At 37.7% G+C, this 25,023-nt stretch overlaps 1 protein-coding gene across 4 annotated transcripts in view; it reads left to right on the top strand.

Moving 5' to 3' along the window:
• The window catches only part of LOC114468851 (junction plakoglobin-like), a 70,993-nt gene that overhangs the window by 19,023 nt on the left and 26,947 nt on the right, over window positions 1–25,023 (top strand). The window contains exons 2-6 of one of the 4 annotated variants that reach the window (XM_028455972.1): window positions 12,145–12,199; window positions 14,736–14,843; window positions 14,910–14,963; window positions 22,182–22,435; window positions 23,210–23,448. In XM_028455972.1, the coding sequence (XP_028311773.1) occupies window positions 12,178–12,199; window positions 14,736–14,843; window positions 14,910–14,963; window positions 22,182–22,435; window positions 23,210–23,448 (677 nt within the window). In that variant the 5' untranslated portion in view covers window positions 12,145–12,177. Of the gene's footprint in view, window positions 1–12,144; window positions 12,200–14,735; window positions 14,964–22,181; window positions 22,436–23,209; window positions 23,449–25,023 lie in introns of all 4 variants that reach the window. The other 3 variants (XM_028455973.1, XM_028455970.1, XM_028455971.1) reach the window with 3 other exon arrangements.

The following is a 25,023-nucleotide window of genomic DNA, read 5'->3' on the forward strand; positions in this document are numbered from 1 at the left end:
CCTGAACATTTGAAAATGTGCATGAGATGAAACTGGTGAGTGATGCTTGCAATTAGCAAACCTCCCAGCAGCACATTGCTTATGAGTTTTAGGTCTTTGCTGTCTAAGAAATATTGTTCTCACTCTTTGTGAGCTTTCCATCCATCCATCCATCCATCCATCCATCCATCCATCCATCCATCCATCCATCCAATCAAGCTCCCAAAACCTCCTTGATTTATCACTGGCCAAAGAGAAGGCTATAAAGGAGGGGTGCACAAACTGGCAAATCTGCAGACTGCTCTTTGCAATCTACTGTGTTGAGGGTTATAATTGTAAATGATTAGATTTTAATATTTACACTGTTAAAGTTATTAAATAATTATTCAATATTTGTATAATATTAAAATACAATGGTAATATTGAAACAGTAACTCTTAAAAACTGAGTTAAAAATATAAATACAACCAAACAAATATTGTGAAAATAAAGTTTGTAAAATATACAGAGGACATTTCATCATGGCAGAACTAAAACTATGTGAAACTGGGATGATCAGCAGTTTGTTTACAGTAGCATCACAGTAGGATCGACACAAAATGCCTCCGCGATCGACCGGGTTGTGTGTAAATGTCACTGTTTTTCATGTTGGTGCTAAATGCAACAACAGACCAATAAAGTATTCACAAAGTATTTTACATTATTATGTCCATCTTTCGATTATTTTTGTTGCTTTTCGGAGGATGACCATATATGGCTGACGTCACAGGTCGGCCATTGAGATTCCATCACACCCTAAACACATGCTGGGTGAAAAAATAACAATGTTTAATTAAAAATTATGGACCAACCGAGCATGGCTATTTCTATCACCGGATATCAGCATTATATTTTTTGTCATTGAATAAAACGGGGCTAAAAACACAAAAATTTTGACATAGGAACTTTAGGGTTGGACTAATTCCGACATTTCAAGTTCCTCTTTGAAATGATGGCTCCCATCAATCCCCAAAAGAATAGGAAGATGCCTACAGCGCTGTTGACACATTATGTTTTAGTCTTTTTAAGAAATTTTGTGCTAATAATGATTAAAATACACCACAGCACTGATGATATTGAAAGGTAAAAAAAAATAGTAAAGACAGGATTAATTTCTCATTAGCATCATTATGTGTTTGACGAGGCCTGCAGTGTGTAGAGCAACACACACACACGTACGTCTGCCTTTATCATCAGTCGGTGTCTCTGCAGCTCCTAGTGAAGACAGGAGTTCTCATTAAACGCTCGTGGCAGGAAGGAAGAGGTGCTGTTTTTAGACGTCTACACGCTAACTGATGGAAGGAAAACAGAGGAAAAGTTGTATGGAAACTGGGACAGAAGTCTGTGATAAAATAAGGTGTTTTTTTTGTTTTGGTGGATCACCCCCCACCCCCCACCCCCCACCCCTAGTGTCCACTGAACAGTCTTCATCGTGCCTGATTTTACAGCGTAAGAGAAAAGCTTGTGTGTGTGTGTGTGTGTGTTCACTGTCTGAGATGAAAAGTGAGTAATTACTGCCTCTTTCCTTCCCCCTCTGTCTCCCATCATCCTCCCATCATGCTTTGCCTCTTTCATTTCATCTTCCAATTATTGATTCTACTTCTCTCTAACTTTTGTTTACCGTGTCTCCTCCCGTTTTTCTATTTTTTCGGTGTTATTTATGCACAGTATATATTCGTCTTCAAACACACCAGTAGAAAACACATTTTCCTCGAAAGCAATTTTGAAATAAACACACTGTACAGTATGATCAAAGCTTATAACTTCTAAAGGATTAGTTGCACGTTGTGAGCAGCACTAGCCTGATTTATTGCAGTCAGGGATTTAATTCAATTAAACTTTATCTATATAGCACCAATTCCAACAATAACTCATCTTACAGCACTTGTCACAAAATTGTTAAGAAAAAAACCTAATAATTCTACATGAACATGCATCAGTGATGTTGGAGAGCAAAAACTATCTTTTAGCAGGAAGAAATCTGCAACAGAACGAGGCTCAGAAGTGGAGAACATGTGCCTTGATTGGTTATAGGGTTAGTGGACAGAAAGAGGAGAACAGAACAGGAGAGAGAGAATGAACATCAGAGGTTTAAGCTTTTTTATGATATATGCTTTTTCCAATAAGTTTTTAGTTTAGCCTTAAAGGTGAAGAGAGTTGCACCCTCTCGTACTAAGACTGAGAGCTGGTTCCAAAGGTGAGGAGCCTGGTAGCTGAACCCTCTGCCTCCTGTTCTACCTCTGACATACTTCAGCGGAGTGTTCTGCCCAAAAGATTGGTTAGAGGAACTCTGAACCTCCTTCCTGAGTTCAGTAGAACATATTCAGGGTGCAGCACCTCAGACGTGTCAGATAAAGGTCGTATGTAAGTCTGAGGGTTGTTTGTACCTGCCGTTATTGACAGATTTTGTATCTGAGTTTTGGATTTAACAGGTAAACTGGTGAACCAGTTGTTAACTTATTCATGTTCTGGTTTCATGGTTTGGTATCTACACGGGGTTCTCTTCATCAGGTTGTTCATATTTATTCACCATAAATCTGAGACATTTAGTGAACAATGACATTTTACCTGTGGTATATCGCCACTGTTACGGGTTTGAGATGATAAAATGAGTATCCCAATATGACCACTTCTCTGTCCTACTTTTAGCTTCTGTTACAACTGAACTCTGAACTCACATCTCTCTAGAACTCTCTGCAGTGAGCTGTTTTGTTCTGAAGCCAATTAGACACACAGTGGGTAAAGACAATGGGAATGTTTAATGGACACGCCGACACACTGCTAACATCATTATCTCTCTCCCTGCACTTGGACGTCCTGGGGAGTTTAGGTGACTTTGATTGTTGCATTCCTGCGTGAAAAAGTCACTGACTTCTTGTGAACTTAATGTTCTTTTTCATCATCACAATAATAAACTAGAAAAGCACTCGGAGAGCACAGACCCCCGTCAAGCAGCTCAAGCTCAGGATTACTATGACTACCTGACAACATTGAGCTGTGTTACCATGACTACCTGTCAACATTGAGCTATTTATATATATATATTCTTTCGGTTGCCAGAACATCAACTAAATGTAATCACCTGTCCCTTGTTCCATTTATGAATTTTCCTGAAAATTTCATCCAAATCCGTTCATACCTTTTCAAGTTATCTTGCTAACACTGACAGACAGAGAGACAAACGGAGGGTAAAACATAACCTTACCACTCTGCGCTTCGTGCTTGGCGGAGGTAATAATAAATCCTCTGTCAGTCTTTACTTTGTTGGAGTCGCCCCTGTAGGGTCTTTAGTTTAACATTAAAGATTCAAAGAGCTTGAGCTATTAAGACAAAAGAAAAGAACTAGATTTAATGTGCACGCTAATAGACTGCATGTGACGTTGATGACCAACGTGGCAGACGAGCGAGAGCACAGGCTCATTATCAAAATGTTCAAGGTTTTTGTGGAAGGGGAGGATAGAAATGCTATTTTACATTAGTGCTAGGACCAGATGCTTTGGTCCTGATTGAGTTTTATTGCCATTCTTGTGAGCGGATTCAATATATATTATGATTCTGATTTATTGTTATTCGATAATAACGGTTATTGTGATTATGATTCCCTTATTTTCCTTCTCCAAAAACAAAAGTGGAATCATTCACTTCTAGAAACAATATGAGTCATAGTTCCAAAAATAAAGATGTGAACATGCATGCACGACACTACATGTAACACATGAGCACATATGAAGACATGAAAATAAATATATGTGTATTATATCTTTACTCACCCTCTTTTTTTACTTCTTTTTTTCAATTGTTTATATTTTACATGCCTGAATTAGATATAATCGATATAGATGTCATTAATGTAATATTTATTAGTGTTTCTTGGGTCAAGCTTGTACGTAATTGGGCTAGGGTGAACTGGTGGCCCAGGGGCCACATGTGGCCCTCTGTTTAATTTTGTGCGCCCCCCAAAGTAAATGCACATGACTCTTAAAACACACAAAATGACATGCATAAATACACAAAAATGAGATAAAAACACACAAAGCCTTTGTTGTTTCCTGTGTTAATGCTCAGATTGGTTCCTGCTACCACTCCTTGTGTGTTTGGTTAGTGGTTAGTTGTCCTCTGTAAAGGGTTGTTTTTCACTAAATATCACAGTGCTGATTTGAGTAGGTTAGTTGTAGTATTAGTAACTTTTAAATATTAGATTCAGGATGCCCCACCCTTACAGTGTCTGCTTGGCCCTGCTTTTGTCTCCAACGCTCTTTGATACTTGGTTCATCCATCAATATCCTAGAGACCTCAGAAATGCTGTAGTGAGCCTCACTCACTTCCCTCTAACTTTAACTTCATGCTGGGAATACACAGAGCCCAACATGTTACAAATCTCCAGTTAGGTAACACCACGTAGCATACGTAGCTTTCATGGACAAGTTTTTGACAGCAGCCTGATGAGCTCACGGAGGAATATGGAGCACTGTGGATCGATGTGAACTGTCCAAGATGTGATGATGGGATGAATTTGGATGTGTGCGGAGTCAAACATGTACCCATTCGGCACTTGTAGCGCCGCGTACCATATTGTGACGATCCGCACTCACCCACGCACGTCCGCGACTGAGCGTCAGAGCTTGACAATTTGCCTCTGACCCGTGCTATTATTTGTACTGCCTCGTATGTGGTGTTTAAATGTGAGGCACACTGTCACAAGTATAAATTCCTGGCGTTCGTAACATGCCAGCGCTCTGTGTGACCCCAGCATTAGGTAAAAGGTTTTATAAAAGCTGCTGTGCTGTCGTTCCATCCAGAGGAAAGCAGAATGTGATGGAACAGGTGACATGAGCTCAGGACTGGGATTTATGCTTCAGTTTTCTTATTGCCACACACACACACACACACACACACACACAGACACACACACACAGTTGTTAAATCCCACTAATCCAGTTGGCAGATGCTAATTAGAAATCTAAAAACGAATTACTCGCTAAACAAAGTGAAAGTCTGATTCTATAGTCAGCTTAAACCAACAGTATACTGAGTGTGTGTGTGTGTGTGTGTGTTTTGAGTTCTTTTCCTCATTAGTTTTCTGTGCAATTCTGTCTTTTACACCTTTTATTTTGCACACACGCGCATGCACACACACACCCATTAATAATTTCTCAAACAGGAAATCTAGTTTCTCTAGTTCTTCCTGTTTGGCCTCCACATGCACACACCTGTTGTCATCTTCATCAGTCAGAGTCTCACGTCTGCTCCTCGTCGTCTGCTAAGGATTAGCCTTCCTCTGGCAGCTGCTGCTGATTTTCCAGGATAACTATTAGCTTTTAATTAAAGGAACATTTCCACTGGAAGTTAATGCTGCTAATGGTTGGAGACTTCAGCTCATCTCGTTCAGCTACTTAGCTTCATGATAATTAATGAGCATTTCTTCTGGGCAACTCATTAAACACAGGTTTAGTGTTATTGTAGTGGAATGGTAACGGTCTGCTGGAACCAGAGACTAAACATTCCATGAGATATTATCTGCTGAACATGCAGGATATGACACATTTAAAGTCTTTCTGGGGCTCCGGAAGCCCAGTCCTTCCTGAAAAAGTCATTTCTTTCCTCAGAAGGAAAAGATGTTTTACAAAGTGATAGTTTATAATCTAAATGTGTGTGTCTGTCTGACGGTGGAACCAACACAGCCATAGTTGGGGATTAGCTGCAGGACAGACACTGACAACTTTTCTTTCTCAGAAAGAAACACAAGAATATGGCAATAGACCAAAATACAGAAATTATACAAAATGACAACAAAAATACTCCAGATTATTCAAAAAACACACTACTACTACTACATGAAAACACAACATTTTTTATTTTTTTCTGTTCGACTTTTTCATTGTGTTGTGTGTTTTTCTCTCATGTTGTGTATTTCCCTTGTCAATTTGTGCTGTTTTTTTTTTTTTTTTTGTGATTTCTTGTTTCAACAGTCATTTTTGTGTGTTTATCATGTTGTTTAGTATATTTTTGCGTTTTCCGAGTACATTTTGTGCATTTTTCTTGTAATTTTGTGTGTCTTTGCCTTTTTTTTGGGGTATTTACTTTGAGGGGGGGGGGGCACAGAATTAGATGGAGCCGGGCCACCAGTTTCCCATGCATGGTTTAGATTTGGTACAACAGATACAGGTTATATTTCCTGCATTCTGAAGGGAAGGTGCACATACTGTAGATATAGAGTAGAGTAGAGAAGATTATTTAACAATAGTAAAATTATGAGAAAAAAAGAACATAAGTATAATACAAAATAGTGTCAGATGTAGAGGGAACAGAGCGTAATTAATATTTAAAAATATGAATTATTAATTTTAATGGTTGGTTATGCTAGGAGTGCCATCTGAAATTGAGTTCCCTTGTTTGGTGGGTTCTTGGTATTAGAATAGAGGTTTAATAAAAGTTTGAATGTCAATGAAAACAGCAGTTTACGATATGTACATTTCATTTTACAGGTTCCTATTGACATAAAATTACAAGCATGATGAAAAAAAGTAAGCAGTTTCACAATTATTCACAGATTAATTTGACTCTCTGGTATCACACAATATATACAGTACATTTATACGTAATTGTTTCTATAAGAGTTTTACGTTCTAAGAAGGGGGAGAGAAAAAGATAGAAGTTTAGGTAATAAAATTAATAAAACTCTAACTAATATAAAGTTATAGACTATGAACTTAGATCTTTGATTAGGAGATTTATAGGTTTGAACCACCTTAAAACCAGTTTACCCTTCCTCGACAGGCGTGATCACAAAAGCTCCATGTGCGTAACCGGCCGCAGGGGAAGCTTTTTCCTTGTGCTTTCCCAGATATCCGCTCCTTCCTGTACGGGCTCGCTGGATACTATCTGCACCTTGATTGGTTGTGGTTCTCCTTTGCACGGCACGGCTGTGGTCGGCAAAGATCGTCTCAAACCAACCCAAAATCTCACATCAAATGCCAGAGTTTGTTGTCCAATTACTCATTGTAAAGTTCTAAAAAGGAAAATGGCAAAAAAGGAAAAAGTTGCTTGGCTGTTTCAAAAATAAAACTGCTCTCACTGAAGATAAAGTAACAAAAAGGACCAAAGTAGAAAGAGGAAAGAGACATGAGAGACAAACCAAAATGTGATCTGATTGGCTAAAACTACTATTTGGGTTCTAGGTGGGATGAAACCTGATTGGTTAAACACAGGAGGAGGGTGATTTGAGTTACTGTGGAGGAGGACAAAATGGTGGATGAAGCTCAAACCACATGTTCTCAACAAAGAGCCATAAAAGACAAGATGTTGGAGGTGTCCGTGTGTTATCACCGTGTGCCCAATTCAAACATAATAAAAACAAGATCTTCATGTCGTTTCAGACAAAATGGTTTCTTTGACTCTTAAATGAAACTTCTGTAAATATTATGAAAACATCATTTTAATGAATCAGATTGTATTAATTCTTGAAAGTAACTTTCAAATACTGTAATTATTCTCTTAACAGTTAATAATAACTTTACACCTTAACAGAAAAGACCTAGAAATGAATGCTTTAATCAATCATAAGGAATATTATTGGTCCTTAAACATCTTCCCTGGAAAAGTTGGTCATCAAAACATTCACCACATAAAAGCATATGAAGGAACACTTTTCCTGAAAATAACAAAATGGTTAAAGGTTGAATCAATGTCTTGAATAAATAAGATGCACATTTGGGTCTTTGGGGCATCTGAAGGCGTTTGTTTTCTGTATTTGATTTCAGTTTTCAACTCCTGTTGGCTTAAAGATGGTCTTTGAGTCTGGAATGCTCAAATTACTCCTGTGTCTCTGTTGGAATGTGCGTGTTTGTGAAGTGGGATGATGCCTGCAGTCAGGATCCAGGGTGCTGCAGGATGATGGTTTGGATTGAAGGAGTGCTCCTCTGGAGTCTGTTTGAAGTGATGAAAATGTAATTAAATTCCAATTGTGCAAAGAGTGTTTTTACCGCCTGGCATCTCGATCTGAGTTCCTACACAAATAAAATATAATCTTAATGTGTAATTTAATATAAAGAGGAAATATAAGTACAGGAATATAAAAAATATATCATTTGATCTATCATTTATTGTCAGTATAAAGCTAAAGCTTCACATCCCTCATGACATAACTTTCCTACATCCTGTGTAAATAGTGACTTCAGAGGAAAAACAAAAGTGTCAGTGGTCATTACAACCACAGGGAGTTAGTGGTAGTAACTGACTCAGCACACGCCCTTCTGGCCCCGATCCCCACTGGCTGATACTCAGCTGGATTTGGAGGATTTAAAGTTTCTGCTGATCAAGTCTTGCGTTAGACTTGCAAAATCCACAAGATGCATTAGAGATCAGAGACGCTGCAGCCCCATCAACTCAGCAAAAAGTCATAGTGGACCCTTAATAAACTACATTTTCAAATATTTTTGTTTACCATAAAAAGTAACTGCTGTATTTAGAATTTTAATAGATTCATTGTTATGTTGATGTTTCTAAAATTGAGTTGTTGCTTCTGTTCAATAGAAATGTATTATTTTTTGTTATATGAGCACATATCCAAACTAATGCTCTTCTTGTATTATATTTCAGTTTGTTTTCAATCAGTATTGGACAAATGCATTGCTTACATTTACTGAACTTAATTTTACTAATCCATGAAAGAATGCAGTTAATTACAGAAGATCATGCAATTAACTTGATTTAAGGGCTCTACTTGGACAAACTGACCGAAATGTGTTGCCAGACACAATTAGGGATTTTGAATCATTTCGCCCTGCAGATGCGTTAATTGCACTACATTTTTAATGAGATGAATCATGATGATGAAGTATTTGGTGTTAACGTGTCAATTTTGACAGCCCTAGTAAAAACGGTACATTAAGGAGCACATTTTAAATTAATTAGCAAATAGTTTGATGCTTTCTTTGAAACACATTTTATTCTTGCGACACAGACCTGAGGCTGCAGATGAAGGTTTTGCCCCCTTTTGATCACCTGACCTGCTCAGTCTCCGCCTCCTCCTGTGTGTTAATTCACAAACTCAACTGATGTCACTTTCCTGCAGAAATGAAGCCCTGCAAGCAGCTTAAATCTGTATGTATCCTGCAGAGCCTGCTCTCTTTTAATTAAGCAGGGACTGCACCTAACACATGGAGGCACAGAATAACGTTCACTGCCCTGCCATGGGAGGATTCAGGAAGGATATACTTTCTTATTCTTCTAGTAACAACATGCCGGAGTTTGTTCTGAAATCACGCTAATTGTGCAGTGTTTCTAAAGTGTTCTGGCTCATTCATTTTTTTTTTTATTTAATAGAAATGTGTATGTTTGGGAATGTATCACATGTTACCACTCTGTCTTGAAGAGTAGCAACAAAGAAGAGAGACCACACAAAAGCACAGGGTTTAGCAATATATTATTGAACAAAAATAACGTGGATGTGTAAATCAGTATGAATGCAATAGTGTTGAAGTGCGTGTAGTGAGTGGCTGTGTAGATAAATCAACTAAACTAACAAAAGCATGGATGGCAAAGGCAGGAGTGGAGCAGGTCTCAATCAGGCCCTTTTAAAGAGCCACAGGTGGACCTGATTACCAAAACCCCACCCAAACTCCTGCAAAGAAGGAAACAATTAGCAGAAAGTTCTTTCAAAATAAAAGGTCAACCCTTTGATCGTCACACACAGCATGTTGGGACACAAGAGAGGAACATTTTTAATATCTACGTACCTACGTTTGAGAGACAGAGGTGTAAAGAGTACTGATATTTCCTACTCAAGTACAAGTACAAGCAAGTCCTACATAAAATACTCAAGTACAAGTAAAAAGTGGCTCAATTAAATAGTACTTAAAAGTAAAAAAATACGAGTTAAGTTCACTCCCATGTTTATTTTTGTTGATAATATCTTGGTACGGTTCCCTTGCATACAGTAAACATCTCATGTATAAACTTCAAAAAGAAGAAATGAAATCTTGCACAATTGGTACTTATTTTGTTTTCCACAAATGCATCTGTAAAAAATAAAATGTTTGTCAAAATGTACAATTATTGTATAAATAAAATAACGCAATTATATAATTTTTTTTTTTTTTTTAATTCTCAAGCTCTAAGAATAGATACATTTATGAACTTTAAAAAAGTGCCATGCCAAATGTGCCGTGTGGGTAACAACATAATAGGTAGAAACACCAACCTGAACCCAAGGAAATGGCTTTTGATCAGAAATGGCACGACTAAGGACATATGGATTGTGTTCACTGTGAACAGAAATTAAAAAATATTCACACAAAAAAAAATTAACTCAGTAAAGGTTGGGTCTACAAATGTAATGAATTACTTTACTTCTTTTAAAACAAGTAAAATTACTGATTTATGAATATACTAATGTATCAAAGTACAAGTAAGTACCCATAAAAGCAACTCAATTACAGCTACATGAGTACTCATAATCCATTACTTTCACCGACAGCCATTTTTTTCTTCACCAGTCTGTCCTGTGACACGTGTTCATATTCACCTAATTACAATAATGCAAATCAAAAACACTGTGACAATTAAATACACAACACCTGACTAATTTAAAAAACACAAATTCAACCAATTGAAAGGGTGAGAAGAAAATAAACGGCCAGATTTCCATTATTAACTACATTTTCCCTTTTCATTATTTTACACACATTTCACTGAAACAGATACAAAAAAACATTCAGTCTAATCAGAATAATCACAGTATAAGTATAATGACTCTTTCAGTCATGTTCATTCAGTCGTGGGCAAATGGAAAAATCCTCTTTTGTTTCACGTCTCTTCTAATTTTCTCTTATCAACTGCATGTGACTGAATTCTCTGTGGCTGACGTGTCGTTCTCCCACAGTTAAGAAAGTCTCATTTTAGTTTGGATGAGAGATTTTTTTTTGACTCAGATATTTAGATAAATCCAGAGTTGATTAGCCATTACAGCCTGCAGTTCCTCATTATTGTCATGTTTTTACTTGAAATACAAATGTACATTATTGTGTATAATATTGTCTATGAATGAAAGCAGCACGTTCAAATGTGTCTCATCTTTATGCATCTGACTTGATAATATTTTACTGGTGTTTAAAGCTTCACCCATCAAAGTGATGCACTGGGTGCTTTTGAGAAAGAATTTCAACAAAAATGAGGATGAAAGGATTCAGTTCTAATCTTTAGATAATAGCTGACAGACACAGCACCGGCCCTAACCCACTAAGCACCTTTTCTAACCCACAGAGCTTCTCAGAGTCCTGCTCCTCTTTCAGTACTGGAACATAGGATCAATCCCAGAACTTCATAAATGACATCAAACTGGGTTCTTTTTCGGATTTTTCAAGATGCACTTTTTTCTTTTTCGTGTATTTCATCCTCTTCATCCTTTCCTCTTCTTTTTTCGATCCCCCGGGCATCACATATTTTTTCTTCACACAAGTCAGGATTAGGCTGGCATGGTGCCGAACTGGGTTTGATTCCAATTCCATGAGAGGTTGACGTGTTCAGACTGATAATTAATCGCTGGGTCATATGGGGTGGCGATTGTAAAGTTGCGCATGCTAAAATAAACAGCAACTTTTTGCCGCATTTATGAATTTTGCAATATTTATTTCTCATGAAAATATGTCTCTGTAAAATGTAAATGTTAAATCGAAATTGAAATGTTATATATTAAATCAAAATCGAAACGTTGAATATTAAATCTACATCTAAATGTTAGATTTAAATATGAATGTTAAATATAAATCTAAATGTTCAATACTAATCTAAATGTTAAATCTAAATGTTGAATCTAAATGTAAATCTAAATGTTAAATATAAATATAAATCTTGTTTGCTGTAAATCTGGTCAAAATTAACATTTAAAAATTCACATACGTTTTTTAACCGTGGTCTGTTACTAAATGTGGCAAAACGTTGCTGATTATTTTAGCATGCGCAACTTTACAATTGGCGCCCCATAGGATCAGTACCTCAGCCCATGAGTGTTTGATCATCACTATCTCCTGAATGCTTTAGCCAAACCCGAGTTTAGTTTGAGTTAGTTTAACGCTTCTTCTTTGTGATACTGTTTGCTGTCCTAACAAGTCCTTCTATTCTCTGCAGGTCACGGGTCGCTGAAGGCATTGCTGCTGGTGGATGGAGATGATGTCCATGCAAAGTGAGTCGTAGGTTTCCTTCAGACTCACACTAGACCTCTTTAGCTCGCTTTGACTGTGCCCAGACTTTGATGGCTGAGGCTTTCTTTGCTTGTTTATATCTTAAAATCCATCAGTAGTGTACGATGGGAGTTACATCTCTTCATAAAAGAGCAGCTTAACTAACAGGGTTGTTTCTGTCAGTTTGGAGAAGGCTGATTATTCTCCGTTAGTCTCGTTGTGCATTCAGACACTTTTCAAAGCAACAAACTGACAGGAAACCCCGTCAATTACAAAGGCTGCTCCTTTGTGATGCGGCGTGACTCAAATCGAGCACTTGTCAGGAAAGAAAAACACACAAAGAAGAAAACAAAGTTCAGACTCAATGATCAATAATGAACTGCAGGTTCATGTGGTTCAGCCTCCTGATTCAAATTAAATGTGTTATTTCTTTGTGCAGCAAAGAGTGGCCCGATATTTTTAAAAGCACTTTTATTACAAAGAGTGTCATGGATGTGATATTTATTTATTTGTAATGTGAAACTGTTGCTGCACAGTCAAACAGCTGCGTTATATTTATGTTGGTACAGCATTAATATGATTTTCAGCAATAAGGATTCGGAATATTAAAAAAAGAGTTGATTCCTTTTTGGGGGATTGGATCCATTTTAGGAACAATCAGTGCTCACAAAAGTACACATTTCTTGTGAAGAATGCTGACGAAGCCGGCCGCGTTTGTACGACCTGGCCTGGTAGTGTTAGTGCGCCATAACACATCCAGAAGGGTTTTGAATGCATCATTGAAAAACATGATGATCTGCGGAAACACATGCAGTGAGCTGCAATCATCTGAAAGCTGAAGTGTTCCCTTTCAAACAAACGCTTCTGTGTAATTTGAAGCCTAATTAATTTCCTCCTGCAGTACTTTAAGAAGTGTTGTTGACATGAAGATGATCCATTCACTGTTACTGTGTGTTATCTAGCTTTTATTGGTTTACAATGTTAAAAGCTACTGGAGACGATAGATTTTTTCAGATAAAGACATAAAGTGTAGGCCCCATAGATCATTTGATTAGAAAAATAATAATTAAAAGGATGAAATTGCTGCTCGAAAGTTTTTTTTGATCTCCACTCTAAACACTCAGTTTATTGACATCAGTGATTTCTTATGTTTCATTTTCCAGACTAGTAGGACAGTGAATGGTTTACTCCATCTTTGTTCTAGTTTGTTCCCAGTATTCCCAGCAGTGATGTGCAGTCAGGGTAGGCATGGTAGGCAGTGCCTACCCAAAGGTGAATTGATATTTTGATTATTTGTTTTAAGTATAATATAATTATAAATTATTTATTTTTCCATTTTCGATAGCCTACAGTACCTATAAGCATTTTGTGCGTTTCATAGCCCAAATTACTAAGCAGCGTTATTTCCTTGTACGACTTCACAATCTCACTCCGCTGTAAGGCAGGAAGAGGCCACACACTCTCCCAAAAGCACATTGCTGCTCTGCCTCTTGCCCCATAGTGTGTTGTTAGGTGTTTGCGCATGCGCACTCAGTTCTCCAATATGAAAACTATTTACGTAAAAAGGCAGCTCTCTACGCTGCCTTTGGACGTAACCGTGCAATGCTAAATGCTATATGTAAGTTCACAGTGCATTAGTGAATTGATTCAACGTGGCAACTGGCCTGCTACGTTCTCTAGCTAGAAGCGGGAAAACACTATAGTCAGGATGACAGCGCTAGAAATGATAAAGAAACTTTCTTTTGAGAAAAAAACGACAGCTTTTAAAAGATGGGAGACCAACACCTGAGTTACCAGACCTTCAGCAAAGGTAAGGTCAGAAAATGTTTTGTACTTTTCACAGTGAATGGTACAAAAAGGAAGGATTGGCTTTGTGGATGCGCCTCACTGAGGCTGTTCCGAGTTTCTGTGTTTCCAACACAAACAACGGATGCGCTGCCGTGTCATGAGATATATCTTGTTGGGAGAGCATGGAGGCTAAATTGAATAATTGTTTATGTTTCTTTAATGGTGTTTTACGATGTTGACTTTGTTAGATTAACCCTTGCCAGCAGAAATATATGAAATTGTCATTAATGGTCTCGATTTGCAACGTGCCTACCCAATCCGAGTGGTCACGGCACGTCACTGATTCCCAGTGATATCACCTTACTCCACCACACATTCAATTTCAGCTGGATTCTAATCTCTCTGTGTAAACCCCAAAAATAATCATCCTCCATCGTTTTGTTGCAACTTTTTAGTGAAAACAACAGAAATATGTTGGGAAGTCACTTTGCCAAAGTTTTGGGGGCAAACACAAGAAATCACTGTACTTAAAAACACTCCAATGCATCCGTCTACATGACTCCATATCCCACAATGCAATACACCAAACTTTACCAATAATAAGATCAGCATCTTCAACCTTTTACATCTTTGAGTAAATGATCATTGATCTATTGATTTATGAGGCCTGTTTGTAAAAATCTCTTGTCTCCAGCAGCTTTAAGTTTACAGTGATGTGAGTATTTTGAATGTGTGTGTCGTTGCCAACAGTGAATGAAACAGACAGTGTGGTGAAGGTGGCGGAGTGGCAGCAGACTTACTACGCCTCAGACTCTGGCATCCAATCAGGAGCCACCACAGTGCGGGATGACGAGAGCAGTGAGTACAGCGGCAGTAAGAAGTACACAGACGTCATTATGACCGCCGCCGCTGCTCCTTCTACAGCCACAGCAAACGGAGGAGGAGGTGGAGCTACTGGTGCTCAGGACGGTCCCACAGGTGAGAATCTGTCCTGGAAATCACTTAGGGTCAGATTTAATGAGTCATTTTAGATTCCAATAACATTGGATATATGAGTATAATGAGCAAATGAACATGTCAGCATTGGTAGATGATGAGAAGACCAAGAAGATAAATCCACTGTTGATTCCACCTCACACACAAGCATCTACAAAAGCCTTTTAATGAACCTTACCAAAAAAGTGTGTTCCTAATCTAGATGATTTGATATCTTCATCGCTGAAATTTGGGATATTCTTGGTTAGTTCGACATGTTTTGTGATTATTATTTATCACCATGAACTGTGTTGATGTTTAAGTTTAAATGGACTTTTGGTAAGATGAATAACACTTAAGTGTCTTTGTGCTTAACTGTGACCATCACTGGTAACTAGTGTTGCAGTACTTGAGAACGGGCTTGGTCTTAAAACCACATTTTAAAGGTCTTGGACTACCAAACTCAGGATTTTCCTTCAAGACCTACACTGATTTCTGCAATTCTTCAAAGTTATGAATGTGATAATAAGGAGAAGAACATAGTCAGATGATAAATATCTTCAATTCAATAAGACAGAAGATAATCTGGAGTTTGTCGTCCTTGGTCAGGAAGGAGGAAAATCAGATCAAAAACAGCCTGATTATCTTTATATGTGAACCCTGCTTTAAACCCTGGAGGGAAGGCACCTGAGGGACAAAGCTGAACGACACATTACTGCCAATAAAACCACAAAAAACCAGTAGCCTGAAGGGGATCCACACTACCACCCACCGCTCAACCAACAACATGAACATGAAACCAACACAGTGCTGCAAACGTTTTTACAGTGAGATACGTGTGCTTCCACTAGCTGACATGTAAGGAAATGTTACTATGAGTGATGTCGTGATGATAATGTGATTAACACTAAAGATCTAAGTGGTTAGAGCCAGGATTTTGTTAATGGACATGCATAGTAAACTACTGCTTTTAGCTTCTGACATCAGAATTATCTTTATTTGGAGGCAGATTAAATCAGATTCATCTAAATCACATCAACATTTGATTTACCCCAAGAACTTCATCTCAGGGTAAATGTTCAACTACACACACACTTTACATTATGTGATAAAGCACATTACGTTCTACTCCACAGCTTTTGAGTGCTTTACTTTATCCATGAAAGTAAAAGTAATAAACTCGAGGTCAAACAAACGCTTCAACCTGTTCATGAGTATTTTAAAATGACTCAACTATTTGCTTAAACCAAAAGATTTCCACTTGAAATCGAGATGTGCTCGATGTGCTGCTTATTCAACAGAAGAATAATTCATCCTTGATTTGCATGATGCGTTCTGTTGAGAGAAAATGATTGAAATGGTGTATAAATGGGCTTTACAAAACCGATGTTGAGCTAGAAGTTAGCTTTTGCCAGAGATTTCAGTGAGTCTTTGGTTGAACCTCTAGGATTATTCTCCACCTCCCCTCAGCTTTTGGCGCTGTGCTCTCCCAGTCATCGTGACTCGTGAAGTGTCTCCATTTATAGACATTCTGTCTCACTGTGGACTGATTCACATTAATACCTGTAATGATACCTTTCTGAATCTTTTCAGCTTCAAGCAAGTCAACAAATCCTTATCTGTGTTCTGAGAGCGCCTTTGTGTGAGACATGATTCACATCAGGCAGTGCTTCTTGAGAATAATAAACTTAGAGCTGAAGTAGAGTTAGGACAAGGCACTTTAGTCTGGGAGCCACAAGGATGAACCTTGTTTTGTCAGATAAATTTCTATTTTTGGATGTTTGGTTTATTGATCAGTCAGAGCATACACAGCCTACACTCTGGTCAGACCAAGGGAAAAGGGGTAGAAGCCTTAGCGTCTTAGAGATGGTACTGTAAAATCCCTCTGGCCATGGTCAAAGTTTTTTAACATTGCCTCTCCTATCACAATGGCATTTTCATCATTTACAGATGATCTGGAGCTTGCTTTGAAACACATGAAACAGTAGCACATACTAATTGTGAATGCTTGCCTAATCCTATTAAAACTGGCCTTAAACTTGGTCAAACCTTGGACATACACTATTCTAGTGATGCTTTAGTACTTTTACTGACATTAGGTACACTAAAAACAGTGGATAGTCATGGTTTGATGTCTTTGCTGAGCAAAAGAACTTTGAAAAAAGGCATGGTAAACGTGCTTAAAACAGAGGTAGGCAACTTTTATTACAGCGGGGCCACAAAAATGTGTTTGTCTGATCGGAGGGCCACATGATCATTCATGACAGCATTTAATATAATGAGCGATCTGAACATTAATACAGTTTTTCTCTCATTCTGTGTACGTTTTTTTGTTGTCTTACACATTGTGAGGTATTTTTCTGTAGTTCTTTTGTATATTTTTCCTGTAAAATATATGTTTTTTGGAGTCATTGTGTATTTGTGCTATCATTTTGTGTTTTTTGGAGTAATTTTCATGTGTTTCTGTTGTTTTTTTTTCTTTTGGTGTACTTTTGTTGTCATTTTTTGTAATTTTGTCTATATTTTTTTGAGTCATTTTGTGTATTACTGTTGTCGTTTTTGTTCATTTTTTTTTTTTTTTCAGTATTTTCTGTGTTTTCTCTTGTCTTTTCCTGTATTTTCCCACAATGTTTTAATTTTTTGTGTTTTTTTAATGTATTCTTGCTCTTGTTTTGTGTTTTTCTGTCATTTTGTTCATTTACTTTGGGGGCTGTATAAAATTAGACTGAGGGCCGAATCTAACCCCCGGGCCGCCAGTTGCTTATGTCTGACTTAAAACAATAATGAGTGTACAGTGTCATCTGGAGTGTTTTTCAGTAACTAGGCCCGAGACTAATTTATAAGACATAATCAATGCCATCATTCTTTCATGACCAACCCTCACCCCGCATGCATATTTGAGGGGGAAGGGTTAATTTGCAATATTATACTAATGATTCTGACAAAACCATGTTCACTGAAATGTAAGGGTTTGGCTCCTGGACTACTTGGTTTACTCAGAGCTACAGCACATATCAACTATTCCTACTCCTCCCTGTGAAGCTGAGAAAAGTCAGCAGCCATTTGTCATCAAGGATCAGGCCCTGGGCTTGAAGGAACTTTCTGACTCTGACCAAGAGATTCCCTGCCGGTGATGGAGTAGAGAATCTGCTAGTATCGCTGTTGTAGCCGCAAGTCAATTTCACAGCTTTCAGAGTCTGTCTCATATTTTCTGAGATAAGTACTTAAAGCTGCTGGGGACGATCACTAGCATTTTTCATAGTGTAGATCTCATAGTTCAATAAACTGAAGAAATTTCTTTTAAAAACTGGGAGAATTTACTCACAAAGCTTGATATTCTGACTTGAACTTGGGAAAAGTTTTGTACATTACATTGTGGAATTTGGAGAAAAATGCAAAGACGGCGCTGAAGCAGAATAGTTTCTTTAAGAAGTGTTTTTACTTTATTCTTACTGTGATTTCTTTGACAGACGAGTAAAACAATGATTTACTTCACATCATTTTTGTTCTGCTTTGTTGATTGTGTTTAGGTGTTTCCTTAAAAAAAAAAATCAACATTGTTTTGTTTTGGCTTTCAATCTGTGAAAACAGCAGAAATGTCACTTTGTCAGTGTTTTTGGGAGCACAGTGGTATTAGAAGTGGATGAGAACAATTTTTAGATGACATACAGGTAGATGTAACCCGACTGTTGAACCTGCCTCTAAAGCTGTCGCATCTTCTCCCACGCATGTTGTTGATTTTTGGCAAAAATGTCATCATCAGTTATCACATCGTCATCTATAATTACATCTATAATTACACTGATCACTAGTCACAGATGTTGGATGCTGTCCTTTCCTCATTTAGAATTTCCTCTTGGAGTGGCTGTTTGATAGTCAGCTTTCCTCCCCCTACATTTCATTTTCATAAAAACCAAACAAGCCAACATTCTGCTCCTCTGCTCTTAGCAGAGAAAAACTAAAAACGTTCATTTTGTTGATATAATGCGTGCAACAGGTTTAAAGCAGTAAAAACAGAAATGTGTCATGGTCTTTTGCAGTGTTTGGAATAACGGCATTTAAAATAACAGCGTCAGGTAAGGGGCGTTTTTTTTTTTTTTTTTTCAGTAATGGGGTCATCTAACTAATTACTTTTTACGCCGATTCAACTCCATTAACGTTACTGAACGTTAAATGCGGTGCGTTACATGTATTGATTGAATAAACTGTTGTCCGAAAGCACCCCTGGCTTCATACTCAGCTGTAGTGATTAGGCGGGTTAAAAACAAGGTGAGCGATTACGATTGGCTAAGGCGGCGTCATGTTTCATGGTAGCCAATCAGAGCCAGTGTTTTTACACACGCACCACACACACAACCACTACAGATTTGATGAAGCGGCAGAGATGGCGAGCGTGGAGCAGTCTGATGAAAAGTTGTCATTGTTAAGGTGGCGATACAAACACTACTTTAAATTAACTGTGGTCAAAGGCAAGAACGTGCATGTGAAGTGTTCATTATATCAGGAGCAAAGACTTTGTTGACATTCATTGCAAGCAACTTAAATTTATTGAAGCACCACACAACGACACACGCATCTAAAAAATCTAAATTATTTGACATATAGCAACTTTTTTTTTTTTTTAACAGTAACGCAAATAGTTACTTTCCTTGGTAATGAGTTACTTTTATTATAGAGTAATTCAATTACTAACTCTGTTACTTTTTGGAACAAGTAGTGAGTAACTATAACTAATTACTTTTTTAAAGTAACGTTCCCAACACTGGTCATTGGTGACTGATGACAGAAACTTTCCTCGTGTGGTGCTGCCATGATTGGACAAGAATTCCCTGCTTCCAATGTGGAATATACAGAGGTTTGGAGCACAGCTGGTTCTAATCAGAACACGAGGTTCCACTAGACTAATTCATTCTCTGTCATTTTGACCTATAGAGTCAAAAAATAAATAAAATCCCGTCAAAATCTGTTTTCCCATCACTTTAACATTTTGATAATAATGATATATAGAATTTAATTTTCATTCATTTTTTAATTAATAATCAGTCCGAACATGCTCTGATTGTTGGCTATTGATGATTTTTGCCTCAGACAGATTATGGATGTTGTTCTGGAGGCTGAAGACGCTCCCCGCTGCTACTCTGAGACACAGGCTCCACTTCAGCCAAAGTTTAAATTCAGGGAACATTTGTCCAAGTGAAGTGATCAGAAGTCGTGACTAATTCTGTGCCCGGGTGTTGGCTCCCTGTAAATAAAAATACTTCACTGGCGGAAGCCTTCCTACAATGAGTTGCTACACAGTATGTAGGCATCTTTAAGAGAAGTTTTGTGTAACGATCATAATGATGGTGCTATTTAATCTGTAGATGTTGTCAGTGTGAGCTCTCAGCGCTGCTGTGAAGGTGAAGGAGGCCGTGATGTAAGATCCTCTTGGTGCGTCACAACCCATAAATGGTCATTCTTCGAAAAGCAGACCAGCAACGCAAGAAGAGCAACGAAAAAATGCTAAATATAATGTTAAGAGGGACTTACACATTTTCGTAGATGCATTATTAAGTGTGTATTGTTCCATTTAGCGTCAACATGAAAATTAGACTTTAAAGGTCACATATCATGCTAAATCCACTTTTTTAGCCCTGAAATGCATTTTGTTGTATATTTAGAGTGTTTAGAAGTACAGAAAAGTTCAAATGTATCTCTTCAGGTGTTCCGTAGATATCTTTATATTCTGTTTTGGTCATATTTTGCAGTCTGTTTGGATTTTTCTGTTCTCTATTACGTTTTTTGAACAATAACGTCACAGTATTTGCTGCGGAACTGCCAAATTAGGACATCGACTCCAAGCCCAACACTTCGAGCAATCCATCATTTTTATTTCTCGCTGTGATTTTGTAGTCCAAGCTCAAGGATGCAGAAGTTACGAGAGGATAAGTCAAAATGTTTGGTTGTTGGATGTAGTAACCCACACGCTTCATTACAACGTCTCCCAGCATCAGAACCTTTTCAAAGTGCCTGGTTGAGTTTTATTTTTCACGGAAATGTACCCACATCTGTGGGTAAGGTCATTTTTGTGTGCGCAAAGCACTTCAAGGATGACTGCTTCTGCAATTTCCGCCAGTATAAAGAAGGATTTGCAAAAAGACTTTTTCTGATTGAGGGTTCAATTCCTTCTATCTTTGGAGACGACAAACAGAGCACTTCAGTAAGCTGTAAATAAAACTAAAAAGTGTGATGTTAAGACGTCCCTGTCATTGTTTTGTTAGCATTAGCAGTTGCACCGTCTTCATATGTTAGCGCTGTGTGCTCGTTTTAGATTTTTGATGATATGGCCTACGTGATTTAATTTAAGTCTAAAGTTTTCATTAGTCATTTCATTTTGCCGTTTTTGTCTCCGAAAAGACTGTATTAAAATGCATTTTGTGACGTTAGCTTGGCGCTAGCGTTAGCTCGGTGCTTGTGTTAGCTCATCATCTTCATTTTCATCTCGCTCCGCCGGGTCCGACTCTGGCTCAAACATGTAAGGCTGGATGGACAAGTCTTCTGTTGTTGACATTGTGTAAATAACGTGTGAATAAACTTTTTCTGCACCGCTAAATAATCGTATCTCTTCTATCAAACTACATAAATGGCCGAACAGGGTGGAGTTGAAGCGAGTGTCACCTCTGCAACCTGGAGAGGGGGCGGGGTATGAAGTGTCTCATTTGCATTTAAAGAGACCACACCAAAACGAGTTGCTCTCAGAAGCACATCAGAAAAGAGGTAGAAAAGCTATAATAATGAGGAATTCAGACCCAAGCATTGCAGTTCCGCTTTATATAGACCACAATTATATGATTTATATGTAAAAAGGAAAAATTTAAAAGCATGATATGTCTCCTTTAATATGTTCACTCGCCACCAAGTGGTCAGGGCTGTGAATTGCAATTCGTCAAAATGACAGATGGCATTCAGGTTCATTCCGTTGTCGTTTTAAACAAATGGTCAACGACTAAATCCTCCTGCACAAGCACATAATCTAACAATTTTAGGGAAACAAAAAATATTCTTTTTAAATAGAGCCATTGCTAAAAATCCACCAGGAGCTTTTAAAAATGACTTGCAGTGAATGAATGAGGGCCAGACATTTTTCTCCCACAGCGGTCGGAGGTTCCCTAGCAGTAAGAATCTCACAACATCTTCTTAACGTATAAAGCGGTCTCCTGTGTTTCTGTCTCCTTCTGACAGATTTAGAGACTCAGTACTCACTAACCCGTGCTCAGCGTGTCCGGGCCGCCATGTTTCCAGAAACCCTGGTGGAAGGAGAAGCAGCCATGGCCGTCCAGTCACCGCCATCGCAGCCGAGCAACGTGCAGCGACTGGCCGAACCGTCCCAGCTACTGAAGACCGCCATCGTCCACCTGATCAACTACCAGGACGATGCAGAGCTGGCCACGAGAGCAGTTCCAGAACTCACCAAGCTGCTAGCAGATGACGACCCGGTACGTCCCCGTCAATTCCAAATTGCCAAATATATTGTTCTCGTAATTGGAAAAAATATGTTGCTGTTTATAGTAATTGAATTGTAATTGAGTTAGGATAATTGACTTTGTAATTGTAATTGGCATTGAAATTATATAGAAACTATTATTTAAAATTTAACTAAACACAAACCTGTAAAGCTATGTTAAAGTTCTATGGCTTACATACATAACAATTATTCAAATATGTTTCATGTCAAGTTTACCTCTAAGTTCTCGTTTAAAAACGAGGGAAATCTAGGGGTTTACTGATGTAAAACAGGCTCAGACGCCGACACCAAAAATAATAATACCAATATTTTCATGGATAAGGAAGCTTAACAAGGAAACCAAGAGATTAAAAATAAATTGAATTATAGATAATATTTTTTAGTGTATTTTACAGCTGATTTATAACATGGGCCAAAACCCACCCGTTATCATAACAGATGCTAACAGAAAGCTAACACAAGAGGAAGGTTATGTTTCATAGGGTTATTCATTACAAGCTCATTAATTGTAATTGAACTTTAGTAATTGAGAGCGTAGTTGTAATTGACTTTCAGGGGGAGAATAATAATTGTAGTTTTAATTGTAATTAGATAAAATCTTGGTCAACGTAATTATAATTGAGTTTTAATTGAACATGGATAATTGAAGACATAATTGTAATTGAAAAATGTAATTGACCCCAACCCTGCCTCCTATACCTTTGACCTTCAGCGTGTACATTGGTGCGCTCTTCTCACTGTACAGGTCGTTGTTAACAAGGCAGCCATGATCGTCAACCAGCTGACCCGTAAAGAGGCCAGCCGTCGAGTGCTGGTGCAGTCGTCCAGCATGGTGGCTGCTGTGGTGCGCGCCATGACAACGGCTGTCGACATGGAAACGGCCCGATGTGCTGCCAGTGTGCTGCATAGCCTGTCACACCAAAGAGAGGGACTGAACGCCATCTTCAAGTCAGGAGGGATTCCAGCGCTCGTCCGCATGCTGAGGTACACTGTGTCACATTCATACAATGTTTGTCACAACCAGTGCCTCAGAGACCAGCAGCAGCTGCTTCAAAACTGGATAATAACGCTCAGCATAACACCGCCTTTTAAGAACAGACCCTTACAAACAGAGAATATCTCATTAATGTATTTATTTGTTTCTTTGTTAGACAGTATACATTAATTAACATCTATTCACACAGCAATAGACAATAAAATGTTGAATTTTAGCAACAATTATTTGTATTTGCAGTCCCAAAAACTATAAGACAGAGAATAGGATATTAAATCACAATTAAACACATTACAAAACAATTGATAAAATTAAAATACATAAATAAAATTACAAAGAAGTTAAAGGTCAAAGATCATAGGACTGTTTGAGGTGATGTGGGATACTGCCTTAGTCTGAGTCTGTAGATAGGTGTGAATCAGGGTTAGGGTCAATTATAATTTTTAACTACAATTACGTCTTCAAATATCCATGATCACTTATAACTTTATTAGCTGTAAAATAGGCTAAAAAATATTACATATCATCCAATGTGTTTCTCATCTCTTGGTTACCTTGTTAGGCTTTTTTTTTCCATCTTTATGCCCTACTATAGCCATACCTCCAAAATGTTTTTCACATTTTTCATGTCTTACAGGATTTTCACCCCAGTTTAAGTGTGGTCATCATATCTATATATTTTCGCAATTTGTTTGTTGAATTTTTCATTAATACGTTGAACAATAACAAACAACAAGAATTCACAAAAACCCTCCCTCCCTCCCACCCTCAGCAATACAAAAAACTTAAATATCACCTTTTTACAGTAACTTATTTTATTTTAATGCCTCTTTTAGTCCTGTCTTTTAATATGTGTTGTGTTTTATTTATTTATTTATTTTTTTAATCCTGTAGCACTTTGAGATTTGGCATCAAATGTAAAGTGCATTACAAATAAAATGTATCATTGTTATTATTTAAGAAAAACAATTAATGACAATCACATAAAAAAGCAAGTGATCATAGATAAGAAGGAATATACAGAAAGCAAATTGATAAAATTAAAATACATAAATAAAATTACAAAAAATAAAGGAAAAGAAAAAGAAAAAAAATAAATAAAAAACTTAACTAGAGGTGAAATAGTAAAATCACAGGCCTTCTTGTTACAATGATGGTGGTGGCAGTCCTTGTCTAGTCGCAGGCAATTGTACGTTTAAATTGTAGGAAAGAAGGTCATCTCATAACATTTCTCAGATTTGCCTCTGACTATATAAGTCTAGAATGCAAGACATTATCTTAATCCCTTCACTGCAATTCATCATATTTGAACTAGTTTTTAGGGTCTCAGAAAAAAATTCCAAATTCTTCCATTTATATGCCTTGGTTCTGACAGTTTTTATAGAATTTCCATCCCAATTACAATTACAAAGTCAATTATATTAACTCAATTACAACTCAATTATGATTGATTATGATTACTCCCACCCTGGTGTGAATGTCTGTTTGTTTGTCTATTGCTCTGCGATGGACCAGCGCCCTGTACAGGGCGTAGCCCCACCTTTCACCTTAGAACAGCTGAGATA

This window comes from Gouania willdenowi, chromosome 8 (assembly GCF_900634775.1).
Source record: "Gouania willdenowi chromosome 8, fGouWil2.1, whole genome shotgun sequence".
Lineage (NCBI taxonomy): Eukaryota > Metazoa > Chordata > Actinopteri > Blenniiformes > Gobiesocidae > Gouania > Gouania willdenowi.